At 37.6% G+C, this 16423-nt stretch overlaps 2 protein-coding genes across 2 annotated transcripts in view; one reads left to right on the plus strand and one right to left on the minus strand.

Moving 5' to 3' along the window:
- Positions 1–985: 985 nt before the first annotated feature.
- Positions 986–10480, plus strand: rtp (MORN repeat-containing protein retinophilin). The gene is made up of 5 exons (XM_074111512.1): positions 986–1056; positions 1481–1586; positions 6138–6333; positions 7442–7551; positions 9479–10480. The coding sequence occupies exons 2-5, from the start codon at positions 1577–1579 to the stop codon at positions 9631–9633; spliced, it is 471 nt and encodes a 156-aa protein (XP_073967613.1). The 5' UTR covers positions 986–1056; positions 1481–1576; the 3' UTR covers positions 9634–10480.
- Positions 10481–11577: 1097 nt separating this feature from the next.
- Positions 11578–16423, minus strand: part of LOC141445658 (very long chain fatty acid elongase 4-like) — a 36755-nt gene continuing 31909 nt past the window's right edge. Inside the window, exons 6-7 of the mRNA XM_074111511.1 lie at positions 15528–15677; positions 11578–11821 (exon numbers count right to left, since the gene is read on the minus strand). Of these exons, the coding sequence (XP_073967612.1) occupies positions 11738–11821; positions 15528–15677 (234 nt within the window). The 3' untranslated portion in view covers positions 11578–11737. The remainder of the gene's footprint in view (positions 11822–15527; positions 15678–16423) is intronic.

Below are 16423 nucleotides of genomic sequence, written 5' to 3' on the forward strand. Positions count from 1 at the left end.
CCCGTACAGTTCTATTTATCCAACTAAATCAAACTTTCATTCAAATAACTAACATTATTAATTTTACTAATAGCACCATTCCCGAAGGCGGAATTCCAAAACAAAATTGGATTGTATCATATCAAAAATGTATTCGGCGATACGATCCTCCCGAAAGGCTTTACCTAATTTATTAGTAATAAAGCCTTGTTTAATTTTAAATTGAATTTCGTCGTGATAAATTGCAAAATTCCAATGTCGAGGCACACTTTCTATTATTGATAACGAAAGCTTGACTGGCTGAGTTTTTGAAATATCGTTTACATAATTTTGGTGGCCAATTTCACTCGTTGAGATTTTCTTTTTGATTAGAATTTCAATAATACCAGAGGCACCATTCCAACGTGGGCTCCCCTGGCGCCCAGAATTGGTGGCGGTGCAGGCCGTGCCGTGACCTGCCATATATATTGGGCGCCTGCATGCTGCTGTGTTGGAAAAGGCGACGTTCAAAAATCCCTAGTTACTTTTTAACCGACTTCAAAAAAGGAGGAGGTTCTATCTTCCAATGTTTGTATTTTTTTTTATGTATGTTCGCCGAGACTCAGTCAATTGTGGACCGATTTTCATAATTCTTTTTTTATTCGAAAGGGTACTCTTCTGAGGTCCCATTGTGACCAAATCAAGATCTGATGATGGGATCCTAGGGAAATCGAGGGCAAACCTCAAATTTTATAGGCACACCTATGGCGATTTTGGCAGTTTTAGCATTAAGATAAGCATTTACATTCAGAAAGTATCATTTGGTAAACTGGACCTGATGAAGAAGACCGTAGATGACCAATGGAACTCGTCAAAGCTAAGTAATGCTCGCTCGTCATGAGACAAACCGAAACGATCATGATTCATACCTAGATAAGCGACTAAGAAGGAGCTTTAAGTTAATGATTTTTTTTAACTGATCTGATGCTGAAGCCGGAAGGTAAGCAACGGAACTCTATTACAAAACAACGGAACTAAGCCGTGTTTGGACATCATGGAATCGTTGTGAGATGTACTTTGGCTACGAATCACTAAAAAGTGAGAAATAAAGAAAAATTTTAACAAAAAAGTAAAACCGACTCCAAAAAATAACAAAACATGGAACCGACTACAAAACCCTTGAAAATATTTTTCTAGGTAGGTACCTACTAGCTCGAAGTCGGTGACTCAGCACGACCCAGCGGGATGGATTGAAACCCATAGTATGTAGGTGAGGTAGACGACTATTGTTCCATTCCTGCTGGCTCGTGCTGAGGCACCGACTTCGAGCTAGTATAGGTACCTACCTAGAAAAATATTTTCAAGAGATTTGTAGTCGGTTCCATGTTTTGTTATTTTTTTTTGGAGTCGGTTTTACTTTTTTGTTCAAAAAATCTTTTTTTTTCTTATCAATTTTTTGTGTTAATTTGAATTTTACAGTGCATTACTTTTCTAACTGTAATGCTGTAATTTCCACCGGCAGCCCTGCAATGAGTTTAAACACACCAAACAGGATTACTGCTAAGACCATTAGTGAAGTCTTCGAAACCTTTCAGTATTACTCGCGCGTGACGGCGAAATGGTGGATGGTGAGTTTAATTATCTATTTATTTATTTATTAGTCTGTGTGTCTGATGGCTACATAAGTGTGCATAAGAAAGTTAAATATTTAATAACAACCGATCAGTATCAAGCAACGGAGTATAAAACCCTCAGGACGTATACATGTCACCTGAGAACCACGTCACGTCATAGGTATGTTCAACCGTAACTCACAATTATTACGGTAAGAGAACGAGAAACATTAGTCCACGATTATTTAAAATTATTTCAATGGAAAATGATTGTAATAGTCTTAATTTTTTTAAGAATAAACTAAAAAAGCATTTGCTAGAAAATTTAGATTCGCAAAATATTATATTATATTAAATTGATAGGCGCGTCCCAAGTTATATAAAAACGTTAGATATAATTTCACATTATAAACGTTCATAATGTATAATTACATATGTATAACATGAAATACTATAAATTCATTAAGTACAACGTTCGATTAGTAAATAACAGTTGTTATATATGTTTTTTATGGCGTTAAATAAATGTATTTTCTTTCTTTCTTATATACATACTCGTACGTTTATAAGAAATAACATGTTTATGGGCTAAACTCACATTATATAAAATTCATAAGGTAATATACCGTTTATAATACGTACCTAATAAATTCCTATATACATTAATGTGATATCATATTATTATCAAGTGATAAACTTTGTTTCTACTTTGTTTAAACTTTGTTTCAATGGTGCGTGCGAAGTTCCCAATCCGCACTGGGCCCGCGTGGGAACTATGGCCCAAGCCCTCTTGTTCTGAGAGGAGGCCTGTGCCCAGCAGTGGGACGTATATAGGCTGGGATGATGAAACTTTGTTTCTAAAATACATGGTACATTTTTTAATTTTAAAACCAGATAATTAGGTGTTTATATCCCTTTATTTTTGTATTGCATAGTTTTACTTAAAAAATTGTGCGAGCGAGCGAAGCGAGTGAGCAAGACGGTTCGCAGCAGAAGCGACTTGGATAGTTTAGGTTTAGGTTTAGACTTAGCCTTCGTGTTAGGTTTTTTTAAAGCAGCGATAAACCGTAAAAGAGAAATAAAAAATATTTTTTATCTAAGCGATGTCGGTGTCGGGGGACCGCTAAGGTTAATACTTTAAAAAATACAACATATTTAGTTTCATGTAGCTTAGCGGTCCCCCGACACCGACGACGCTTAAATTAACTTAGGCTAATTTTGCGGGAAATCAGCATAGTCCCCGCGGGATAGAGATAAACGAATTCTTCGCAGATGAAGTCGCGGGCAACAGCTAGGTAGCGCATAATTATTTTTTACTTTTTAATTGTCTTTTCAAGCAGCGTTTTTTTTCGGGCGTTTTTATTTTTATTTTTGCTGGCGTTTTTTTAAGTCGGGGGTTTTTTAAATTTCAATTTAATTATTTCTTAAATTTGATATAAGTAAAATACTTTTCATCCATTAAATAGATGGGTGCAAATCCTTTCTTATTCGGATCATAGACTATATATTATACAGCTGCTATTTCAGCTTCTGTCAAATCGAGGTCAAATCAATTAATATCTGCCCAGTGCCTTCCAACACGTTACGCCTGTAATGAATCATTGCTCTTCTATTATCAACAGGCGTTTTGATTTATGACTTCCATGAATGTGCCCAGCTAAGTATGGAAAACTGATGTATTTGCGCATAAAATGAAAATATATACTTGGAGGCAGCCATTCAACGAGGGAATGTTGCCAGTTTTTTGGGCACCATGCCACGGGGGCCGTTTTAGATTTAATTTAGTTGGTATTAAGTTTTGAAGTTAGGTATTTAGTTTATAGTTAAGTTTTACTTATGGTTATTCTTTCTTAATATGCGTATTCAAAGAAATAAGACGATAGAAAAAAACCTGTTAAAAATGTCTTAGTGTTTGACCAATAGATGACTCTCTGTTGCTAATAACATAAGATTAATAATAGCATCCCAAAATTTCAGTTCAGTCATAAAAGTTTGCACCAAGTGTTTTTATGCAACCTAAATTAAGACGACGATGTAATTTTTAGAAATTCCCGCGGGATTCTATTCTAAGCCCTGTTACTTCAAGCCAACTGTTAATTTTGACGATTTATGCATGTAAAACAGCGAATAAATGCTTGTATATAATAATTACGGGTAACAATACGCGCGCACTGTGCTACATCTACTCGTTCACGCTTGCCGAGACTTGGTTAATTGTAGACAAGCTCCATGCCTATTGTAATACAAACGCTTGAATGCCATTTAGGCGTTTGAAAGCGCGTTACTGTATTCTGAAGGCGAACATTTTAGACGTGGACCTCGAAATTGCTTCAGCTCTTGTGTTTGGTTTGACATATTTTTATTGCTAATGTGTAAATACGTTGTAAGCGTTTGCCACAAGCTTCTTTTGATCTGTATTCAAAAACCGACACTGATAGGCGACAAGCTCTTGCAAGCTCACGCAAGTCAAGCTACTCTTATTTTATACGATTGTGTCTGTGAAAGGTTGTCGAAGTTTAGCTCATTTGTTAGTTCGTTACCTCAAAAGTATAAATTCCTTGTAGAAAGAAAGAAAGAAAGCAAGAAAGAAAAACATTTATTGCCACAAAACACATTAAATAAGATATAAAGAGCGTCGGCGTCAGCATATTATGCTGCTGGCGCCGGCCACGAGGAGCGATGCCAAACAGCCCTGTTTTTCAGCCGACACCCCTCTCAGTATACTCCTACAGTACTGCCAGGTGCGGGTAGCGATTCACCGAATCGCATTTCACCTCTAACTAACAAAATTTCAATAGAATTTTGTACTTGATGCAATTTTTCGCGTAGCTTTTTACATTTGTATAAGTACGGCAAATCGATTAGAACAATGCATTCGCCGATATTCCTAGCTCTATACCAGGCACATCGTGATATGCCGAAAAAAAATTAGGTACGACGAGCGAAGTGAGGAGTGGTTAGTATGAATTGTGACCATAACGCGCGAGCTGAGCGAGCGAAGCGAGCGTACCGCGGTAGCGGCCGGCGAGGGGCCAGAACCGATATGGCGGCGTATCATGATAATGCCTAGGAATTTCATGATCTGCCTAAACGTCACTAGGCAAATCGTTAAACGGTGAGTTTTGAACGATATGGCGGATGTCCCTTAGCCAATTCATGAAATGGCGCCATTTGACCATATGCCTAGGAATTTCGTGGTCTGGCGGATTTTACGGTCGGCCGCCGACATATTATACCTATAAAACAAAGCCGTGTTAGTTATACCATTTATATCACACACATGTACAGTCGAGCAAATTGAATCATGACCCAAGGTGGAACCTCTGTGCTACTAATGTCATGTTGACATCTCATACTTTTATCAAGGAAATCATAGTGAAATTGATTATTAAAAGACTGTACTACAAAGATAACACTTGTGTAGCAGCGGCGCGGCCTCGTTGTTGCTGCTGACGTCTAGTTTGCGGCCTTATAAAATTTAATGCCACGTTTACACTCTTGCCGAGACTTGCTAAACGTCTACAAACTCCAAGCCTATACAAACTCTTGAATGCCATTTACACGTTTACAAGTGCGTTAGTGTATTCCGGACAGGTAGGCATGGCAGACGTAGATCTTGGCGTCTCGTAACGTGAGCGATCCTAAGCACGAGCCGGTATAAACACGTCGCAAGCGCGCTTGCCGCAAGCTTCCTTTGATCTGTGCTCAAAAACCGACACTGGCTCGGATCGGCGGCAAGCACAGGTAGCTCACGCAAGCCTATCTAAACAGGGGCGTTTACACGCTTGTGCTTGTGAGAGCTTGCAAATGCAGCATCATAAATAAATTATTTTGTACCCGACTGCGGTGTATGTATGTCCGCTCGTAACTAAGAGTACTCAACGGCTCAACTGATTTTGAAAAGAGATTACGTTATCAGTACGTCTTGACAGTATGAATGTCATAGTGTAGGTGTACAATCGAGGAAACTGAATCACGTATCAGGGTGAAACCTTTGTGCTACTAATGTCATGTTGACGTTCCATACATTTACCAAAGAAGTCACAGCGGAAACTGATTACGAAAAGGTTCCACCCTGGCCACGTCTCTTTAGTCGCCTGCTAGTTTCTTCGACTGTACAGTCAACAACAGAAGTGGATGAGCAGTTACGGTGTCCAAAATGATAAAATGCTCATCTTCTTTTGCTGTAGGTACTTACATAAAATTCTTAAATAATAAAATGGCGGATTTTATGCGCCTATACGAATAGATATTTTTTTCTTAACCTTTATTGGTGTACAAATAAAGTAGTAATTTGGTTTTAGAAGGCAAATTGGAAAATAAAATTAATCTAAAAACTTTTGAAGAGAAGCCGAAAAGCATAAAGAAAATATCTCCAATAGTCTTGAACTCTGCTAAGCATTTGATTGACTCAAAATTTCTAGTAATAAATGGAGTTTTTATTTGAAATGTTTTTTTTAATTCAGTAGTACTCATTTAATTAATGTTCAGTAAACCTTCACTGATAGTAAGACCTGCCCTTAGGAGATATATTTTACTTGTTTTCTTTTAATAATCTTTCACCAGTGGTTGATCCAGCCGTGGTGAAGACTGGAGCCTACAAGTACGAAGATGGCACTCGTTACGTCGGCGAGTGGAACTGCAAGGGGCAAAAGCATGGGATGGGTCACCTCGTGCTGCCTGATGGGACGAGGTACGATGGAGCCCTGAGCGGAGGCCTATGCTCAGGGCTGGGAGTCATGGCGTTCCCGGATGGAGCCAAGTGAGTATCAAGCGTTGTGGCTTCCCATAACATTATGTTGAGTGGGGCCCACTTTATACTATTCGATGTTAATTTTCTATTCTTTCCCTTATTTATGAATTTAGCAATATCCCGGAATTTCAATTGAACTGCCAGATCTATGGATTACGCGTGCGAAGCCGAGGGCAAAGTCTAGTCATCTGACATTCTCTTTCTCAAGTAGGTATACCACCCAAATATCATCCTAAATTGTACTGCAAGAACACACTTGCTGGTTGTAGGACTTTCTGCAAGGTCCATCCAAACTGCTACCACCATCTTATTCGGTAATCCTGTTGTATTTCAGTATGGCTATAAGACAGCCATGCACATAAAGTATTTTATTTTAGCGTTTTAGGCTGGCAATAATAATAATACAAAGTTTCATTGATGTACATATTTTTCCGCTAAACTGTCGACTTTATCGACAGATAAAGTACTATCTGCATACCTACATGATATACTACCATAAGGTGGCCGCCACTCTAATTTGTATAAAAAGACCGTGCACGGTTGGATCGCTTATTATCAAACATAATAATATAGTTAAGCATAATTTAGTTTAGCCGAAATATTGAAAACCCTAATCATCATAAAAAAAAATGTTTTTATTTTCGGACAACTAATTTGGTCCATAGCATGTTAGTAACAATAGAAACTTTATAACTATGTTAGTATATCTATATTGGTATTATTTATTAGACGCAGGAGCAGCGTGCAGCATGTTGAGCCTGCCAAGAACAGCACTGTCCTGCCTCTCTGCGACCACCTTTAGGAGACTGTTAGAGCTGCCTCTCATTCTGCGTATCAGTGAAGCGACTTTCTTACGCATAAGCGCATAAAAGTCGTCCACGTGAGCGTCAGCAAACATGCCAGAAGCACTGCAGTAGCGAGGAAGCCCCACCATCATCCTAAACAAATTATTATATAATATCCGTATGGAATTGTACGATTTTTGGATATAGTTAGTCCACAGACTGCTGCATTAAGCATACATAATTATGCATAAAATTCAAAGAGATGAACAATATGAACATTGAAAGCATAATCATAAATAAAAAAATAAAAAAAACACTATATTTTCTTCCAGATACGAAGGAGAATTCATGCAAGGCTGGTTCCACGGGCACGGGGTTTTCTGGCGAGCTGATGGGATGAAGTTCGAGGGCGAGTTCCGAGGCGGCCGCGTCTGGGGTCTGGGTTAGTAATTCCGCCACCATCCAATAGATGGCGTTTGTTGTTTAGGGAAGATTGGCGTTCGTCTGTGATGCCTGCAGTCTCCGTTTGTTTTGTTCCGAAATATAAATAATTTATAGCACATAAAAGTTTTCAATGGCTGATGAACCAGATCACGCCCTTTAGCATGTCTATCAACATGGTATTTTTTATTTAGAACTTCCTCCAATCATAACTCCAAAAAGCCATTGAATTACCCGTAGATTGGCTCACTAATGAGTTTTCCGCGTGGATTCCTCTCAAATTGTTTTTGCCCGAGCCCGAGGGGCTACCAAAAAAGTTAGAGAAGAATGCGGTTGAATTAACGTAACCCGTTTAAGTTGCTCCCGTGGTTTATGTTTGCGTATCTCTTTAATATGTTCTTAGTAGCTTCACCTTTAACCATCACCTGCCCGCGAGCGGCGCGCACTCATTAACCTTAACTTAAATCGATCAACTTCATACTTCATTGTGAAAGTACTGACATCGCAGCGGAACTTTTGGCAGGCCCCTTTGTTAAAGTTCTTTGGTGCCCTTAAGCGTTTTACACTTAGTTAAAAAAGTTTTATTTCGTCTCTATTATGTGTTTTCAAGATTAATGTTTCGGGGATTTTTGGTGCTGCTTCCAGAGCAAGTTTTAAGTACATTACCTGCCAGAAGGCAATTTATCATCGAATCGAGGTTTCCTGCGACAGCTAGCAATGATAGTCCAAGGTTTGGCAATAAGGAAATTCACCTCTTACGTTGGTATTTTTACAAAACTTTCTAATAAATCACTACTTGCTGATCCGGTTATTAATAAATTAAACAAAAAATAATATATTAGCATAGCTGTTCAACGAGGAATCGCTGCCAGACTTTTGAGTATAATGACACGGGCGGGGGCCATTTCTAGATTTAATTTCGCATTAGGAACTAGTTTCTATTTAAATTTTAGTTTAGTTATTTAATTTCTTCTTTTTTATTTAATATACATAATATTTTTGCGTGATCTCTTCTTTGTTATATACGATAGATACGTAGATAAGCTAAAAAATTATTGAATTTACAATAATTTGCATTGCGCCAATCAAAATCCTGAACTTTGCCTGATGCCTTTTGGCCACCAGTGGCCACCATACCACGGTATTATTTATTTATTATTTAAGGAACAGTTACAATATTAGAACATTCCCACTTGCTCGTTTGCCATCCAGCCGAATAATAAAAAAAAAACCAAAATAGTAGATTATTGTCGTAGCCTGAAAGTAGGCAATTACTGGCTGAGCATGAGTACTACGAATGCGAGTCCGTAATTAGATCTAATATCGAAGAAGCCAATGAAAGTAGGCAATTACTGGCTGAGCATGAGTACTAAACGGACGAGCTTGCGAGTCCGTTTAACTAATACGAAGCCAGCAATTGATATTCCAGCCTAGACTGATATAAAGCTTTTTTCAAAAATGGTGAATAATTCTGAAGTAGAATAAACTTTTTCTCAAAATATATTATAACATTTAATTTTATACCAATATTTTTCTTATGCTTTCCCGCCTTTTTTTCATTAAAAATAAAATGCAGGTGCATTTTACCGAAAACACCACAAGCTGTTTCAGACCCAATAAAAAAGCCCGGAGTTCCAACACAATATCTGATACCGGCCACTAGACTTGGCTGTACATACGACTTGTGCTAACATTTCTATGGCCTTTTTTACTGTAAAAAATAATTGTGACTGATTGCAGGCGCGCTAATTTATTATTGTCGAGCTAGCGCGCCTGAAATCTTTTATTTTTTTTTAATTTTTGGCTGACCTTAAAACTATGGACTTCACCTTCTGATATGTAAAGAATAATGTCAACTTTTACGGACATTTTTGAGAAAAGGTACTTTACTGGCAGTTCGGTCCTTATCCAGACAATTCCACCCGCAGGTCTGGTGACATTCAGCGACGGAAGCAACGGGTTCCCGAGGAACGAGGGTTTCTTCCAGGACTGCCGGCTCGTGCGGCGCAGGCGCTGCCCTGAAGTCACCCAGAGGGCGCAAAAGGTCGCCTACATGGCAAGAGCGCAGTGCCAGCAAATGTAGATACGATCAGGGCTGGATTTAGAGATCTGCAAGTCTTTGGACAATGAAGAATTGGTTTAAAAAAAAGACTGTTACAAATAACGGTTCAAAAACTAATAACACCCTTGAATCTGAGCTTGCCTGACCCTAGATCATCGACATCTTTGTACCTTACGGCAGGCGCGGCGCGCTCCGCGATATAGGCACGCACGCTCGCAGTCTCTCGCTTGAGCGTAGCCTAAGGTATCGCCAATATTTGGAACAATTATATTTTTTCTTTTAGAAATATAAAATGTTACTCGCAAATGTGATGAAAAACATCAGCGACAGCACGGGCGGTACTATAATTACGAACATCGACTCATTAAAGCCCTGTCTTCGACTTCGGGCTTCTAATAGACTCTCGTTAGTAATTCCTTATTTACCGCCCTTAAGACACAATGTACTATTTTGTATCTGTTTTTTTTACCTTCTGGATATTGTGTAATTCTAAATTTACGTTTTATTTGCTATGTTTATGTATTGTAATTGTATTATTATTATTTTATTCAACGTCATGAATAACTGATTACTTTTGTATCTTGTCAATTTAAGGTAATGTTTGAAAAGCCATACGAAATTGTGTAACGACTGAAAGCAACAAGGTACAGAAATGATCACTTATTTATGATGTTGACTGTACAACAAGAGCATAAAACGAGCCATTTTACCCAAGACGTTCATAAAGCCACCCAAGCCGGTACGGCGAGGGTAGATGGACACGTCGAGGGCAAAATGGGTTTAATGCTCGAGTTTTACACTCTGCTTTTCACTAAGTTTGCGAGGAAATTAAATAGCAACAGTGGAAACAATAAAATTATTCACTTTCTATGTGCCTTTTATTTTTACGCATTATTGTTATTATATAATTCTATTTTTTTTTTAATTTTATTGATTTAAATGTTCATTGATTTTTAGTTTTATATAAATTAAAAATTATTAAAAAAAATATGTAGAAACTTTTGTTTGTGGCTGTTGACACCTGATTACCTTGGTCTTAGACGAAGATTTTATTTTATGCACTAGATCATAAAAAGTCATTTTATGTCGCCTAAATACAGGATAAATACGAACTTTACTAGCATTAGAAGTGAAAATCTTTTTTTTTATACCCTAAGACTTGTCTAACAAGCCCAAACACGACTAGGTCATATTGTTCTGTCTTGGAGTTCCAGTGCTTCTCTTCCGGCTCGATGATAAAAATCAATTCGTTCATACCATGTTGCTATATTATTATATTATACATATACGACTAACTACCAAGTTTCGTGTCAATACCATAGTAAGAAGTGGGTGTAATCAGGTCTAAAGATGCATTTACATACATATTTACATAGCTACAGGTAAAGCTAATTATAAGCGTGTAAGCAAGACAGCAGGGCTACTACGAAACTCGAAGTTCGTATCGTACCGTCCCTTTTGCTCTCGTATTGAATAGTATAAAAGTGTCAGAGGGACCGCACGACATGAACTTCGAGTTTCGAGTTTCGTAGTAGCCCTGCAGTTGCTGACCTGTCAAAATATAAAGGGTGTAATTTTGAACGTGATACAAAATAAGTGTTTCGAGCTCAGTTAATATTGGGTAATAATAATGAATTATCTCTTTTGTTGAAATAAGTCTAATGAAATTTGCGGTTTCCATACATTGTTCATGATTTATTACTTCAATAATGTATAGAAACCACAAATTGATTTCGTTAATGATGATTCTAAACATAGGTAATACACCGATTTTCTGAAAAAAAATAATTCAATCTGATCACTGGAAGTGGGTCAAATTTTACTTCCAAGATTTGATCCGTGCAAATATACATTACAAGTTATATAAAAAAGCTTGTAAAACGGTTAACGGTTTTTGCCTATCATTGTTCGTCCACGGAAATACCAAATTTAAGTAAAATATTTCACAAATTAAATACAAAAGAATACAAACCAATGTCATTTATTTTAAGCAATAAATAATTCTAAATAAAATAATAACAGTAAGTAAAACTTTAACATACATCACCTGGTCAGAGAGCCTAATTATTTATTCTCTTAGCTACTAATTACAATTAAATACATTTTAAATACAATTGGTTTTACTCTAGTTTCCCTTGAGTTTCTTGTTCGCTATAGTTTTTTCGTCATCAAGACACTGGCCGTACCTAACTTCCATGCATTTGCTTCCCTGTAACAAAAAAAAAAGTCACATAACACTCACTGTAGAGTCCAATCTATTCGTAACAACAATCTCGTGCAAGATTGATTAATTAATTGAACATTCGTTTGTCAACTTAGTTAGTTCAATTACTTAAGTAACTGCTGTAAATTGTAAATTCTCTGGTCTCCGCGATACAGGCCCAGAGTCTAGTGCGGAGTCCGCCGATGAATCTAAATTGTAACCTTGTTATATTTCAAATAAATTCTTTCTATCTTCATCTGTATTTCCTAATCAGGGTTCCGTGAAATTTGAAATATCACTTTATGCTACGGTTTTAAGGTATTCAATAAGATTTAAATGTAAATTTTGTTTTCACGCCCGTTATAACAAACTAACCACTATGCTTCAGGCCGGACCTTTGTCTACAGTGGCGCCAACTGGTGAGCGCGAAAACTGTAGCCCTCATTGCTTGCCTTTGGTCCCACACTAGTCACGCGGCGACCGGGATTCAGGCATAGAACACTTTACTTGATTTAAATTATACTCGAAAGTATGTTTATGGGCGGTGGTGATCTCTTATCATCAGGAGACCCACTTGTTCGTTTGCCATCCAGTCGAATAAAATAAAATAAAAAATTAAACAAACTTGGGTGCCTACTTCATCATCCCCAGCCTATATATGTACGTCCCACTGCTGGGCACAGGCCTCCTCTCAGAACAAGAGGGCTTGGCCCATAGTTCCCACGCGGGCCCAGTGCGGATTGGGAACTTCACACGCACCATTGAATTGCTTCGCAGGTTTGTGCAGGTTTCCTCACGATGTTTTCCTTCACCGCGTAGCTCGTGGTAAATTTCAAATGTAATTCCGCACATGAATTTCGAAAAGCTCAGAGGTGCGAGCCGGGGTTTGAACCCACGACCCTCTGCTTGAGAGGCGATAGGTCAAACCACCAGGCCACCACGGCTACATGGCAAACCTACCTACTTTGTTACAAAAAATGCCAAAAACCAATAAAAAGAAAGAAACTTAGTAAAACAATAGACGCGTAGTTTTAATAGGTTAACAGTTACATTGGCATACTACCAGTGGCAATAGGAATTAATATTTTACTTACGCAAGCCAGACGACGAGAAAAGAGTGCGATTAATTGACTGACTGATTAATAAGGTATGCCTTTGAATAAAACATCTCGCAGTAAATATCGTAAGAAAAATTACGATATCCGGTGGAAATTGAGTTGTCGTTCATTTACCTACTGTTTAGGCTAGTCAACTCCAACTGTAGAATCTAATTGCTAGTTCTAATTTTGTTTTTAATGTGTTGATTAGATTACTGATGAAAGCAGATAATTTAAAAGATTTTTTATAATTAGGATGTGTGTCATCATTTTATTTTAGTCAATCTGCTAAAAAAAGTCTTCGATGCCCATATCTCAGCATTTGGCATTAAAAATAAATTAATACGTGAACTCTTAAAACAATAACCTCTCTTTCTTTTGTTTTGACAGTTGGTTAAAGCAATATATCTCAAAAGGAAGAGCTTCAGGTATTTTCAATATCATCCTGGGCCTAAGGAATATTTTGCTTTCCAACCGACTGTTATTGGTTGGCTACTCTCTTGTGATCTTGTTTATTCGTATACCTAATGAAATTATACTTTCACCCTAAGAGTAAAGGTTCATTTTATATTAATATTGAGTGAATAATGAGCTTGCGAAATATACTAAACATAATGCTTTTGTAAATTCCAAGCTTTTGGGTGTCTGTTGGTGATTTTTAAAACCCTTTTTGCTTTGACAATCCTTTTTTTCTAACTGTACAATAAAATGTTTTTAAACTCCTCGGTTATTCATCAACTAGCTGTTGCCCGCGTTCCGTTCACGTAGAATTCGTTTATTCTACCCCGAGGGAGCTATGCAATTTTCCGGGATTAAAAACTATCCTATGTCCTTTCCCGGGACTCAAAACTATCTGCGTACCGAACTTCATCTAAATCGGTCAGCGGTTTAGACATGAAAACGTAACAAACAAACAGACTTACAAACTTTCGCATTTATAATATTCGTGGGATACTAGGTATTTTTATGATGAATGTGTTATTTTTCACCAATATGGTTGAGTTAATTTTACCGAACAGCCTTTGTATGGATTTTTTGATTTTTTAATTGAATTTAATCGCAACTTTGACGCGGTACAGTTTTAACATTTGTCAATGTGTGGAATGATTAAAAATGATGATTCAATTATTTGCGCTTAAGGACATTTTTAATGTGAGTACCTCAGTGTGAGTACCAAGTGTTCCCTTAAATTATCAAAATTGAAATTAAGTTTTATGATTCTAACCTCGTCGTTACCTTATAGTCCAAAAAATTCTACAGTAAAAAATCAAAAAGGTAGCCTTGAATCATGTGCATTCTGGTGCACACTGCCAATTTAAGGGGTCATCACTATTTCGAAAAAAAAAATCGTATTTCAAATCGGTGTCTAAACTACCTAAAAGTAAAACTCACTCAATAAGATCGTTTGTGAGATACTGACGACCTTTTTTATAGTAGCAACGGTATGCTTTAAGATTAAATAACATGGAAAGTACAAAGCGGAAACAAACTTTCACTCTCATTATTGCGTCAAATTGGTTGACCGCTGTGTTATTTTCATCGTTCTGTTACATAATAATTCTGCTCGCCAGCCCAAACTGTCCAAAGTGCATTAAAAAATGAGAAAGCTTACCAGATTTCTTATATTTTGCACTACTTAAGTAATATCTTTTATGAAGAGTTATATGCGTAATTGTTTTAAATTGCACTCGTAAAAGAAGAGAAAGCGCTCTTTGCTTTATTTCATTTTTTTTTTGAAGCCGTGGTGGCCAAGTGGTTTGACCTATGGCCTCTCAAGCAGAGGATCGAGGGTTCAAACCCCGGCTCGCACCGCTGAGTTTTTCGGAATTCATGTGCAAAATTACATTTAAAATTTACCACGAGCTTTACCGTGAAGGAAAACATCGTGAGGAAACCTGCACAAACCTGCGAAGCAATTCAATGGTGTGTGTGAAGTTCCCAATCCGCACTGGGCCAGCGTGGGAACTACTGCCCAAGCCCTCTCATTCTGAGAGGAGGCCTGTGCCCAGCAGTGGGACGTATATAGACTGGGATTATTATTATTATTATTATTTTCGGTCGAAAAGTATGACATTTGTTTCCATCATGGTGTGGTTAATATTTTTTAAGTAACTTTCAAAACTATAACAATACCAATATCATTTAGCAGTTACATTAAAATTCTCAGAAACGGGGGTTCCTAATATCTGAACCCTAAACATATCAAGTATTATAATCGTATCCAATAAGATTACATCTCATTCATGTCGCAACTCAGGAAATTGGAACCATCGAGAAAATTTGACATCGCACTCGTATGTAGGTATACTACCTACTCAAAGATATTGTAATTCTCATTTTTAGTAATTCATTTACCTGCAAGGAATACTGTAAAATTTATTCGATTTGAATTGTTTTATTCCAATAACAAAATTAGGCCATATTTTTTCTCAATCTCCTTCATCGTCTCTTTCTAATGGTAAATACAAATAAAGTTACAAGCTTATGCGCGTTAGACAAATCTTAGATCTAAAGCGCTGTTGGTATATTCAGAAGATAAGCGATAATTATTTATGACGAGCTTTTGATAGTCGCTGATAAATAAAGTTGTATAAATACTATAAAATGAAGCTCACCTTTGCCAGATACGCCTTCATGTAGAAGTTTCCGAAGAGCACGATGAAAGATATCATGTAGAATATGAGAACGTAGTGCATCCACAGGGGGAATTCGCAGCCCATGCGGATTCCGTTGATGCCCAGGACGAGAGCGCACGTGAATTGGATCTGGAAAACAATGAAAAATAAATGTTAATTTCTCCGGTCTAAGGTTTATTCAAGAGGGTTGATAGGTGTAGAGAAAGAAGAAGACTAACAGTTAGAATCAGTATGGCACCGAACAGACCGAATCAAATCATCTGCTGCTTCTAGTTGTAGGTACCTACGATGCAGGTTCCTTTCTCTAGATAGGCTGGTAAAATCGTGTGGCCAAATCCAAAATACATACCTACTTCGATGATTGAAGCTAAGTTATTTAGAGCACCTGCTCATGAAGGGCCAAGCAAAGGTGGGATGGCCATGTTGTGCGAATGGAGGATTCCAGATTTCCTTTTTACTCACAGCTTCCTCGGGGAAAACGCTAGTCCAGAAGGCAGTTTTTGCGTTACAAGATAGTTCACAAGCGGCGATTAACATCTTGCAACGTACTGTATGATGGTTGGCAAGAGCTTGTGCATGGACAATCTGATTGGCGTATAAAAATCAAATTGTAAATAGTTCGTCTTGAACATCTTGACTCCAAGCGCCAGTTACAAAAAAACTAAATCCAAACCTGTGTACATGTACTCGTACACTTGTGTATGTATACTGGTAACTCTTCGGGACAACTGTTCTGTGCGCCTGGCGACCGCATATTTAGCACAACTTCGGAATCATAAGCCATATAATTTGCTCACTCGAGTGAAACATAACAACTTAGTTCGTGAAAGGGTTCGCCGTTGGCGGATATCACGACATATTAACGTTATACAGAA

Source organism: Choristoneura fumiferana, chromosome 2 (assembly GCF_025370935.1).
Source record: "Choristoneura fumiferana chromosome 2, NRCan_CFum_1, whole genome shotgun sequence".
Lineage (NCBI taxonomy): Eukaryota > Metazoa > Arthropoda > Insecta > Lepidoptera > Tortricidae > Choristoneura > Choristoneura fumiferana.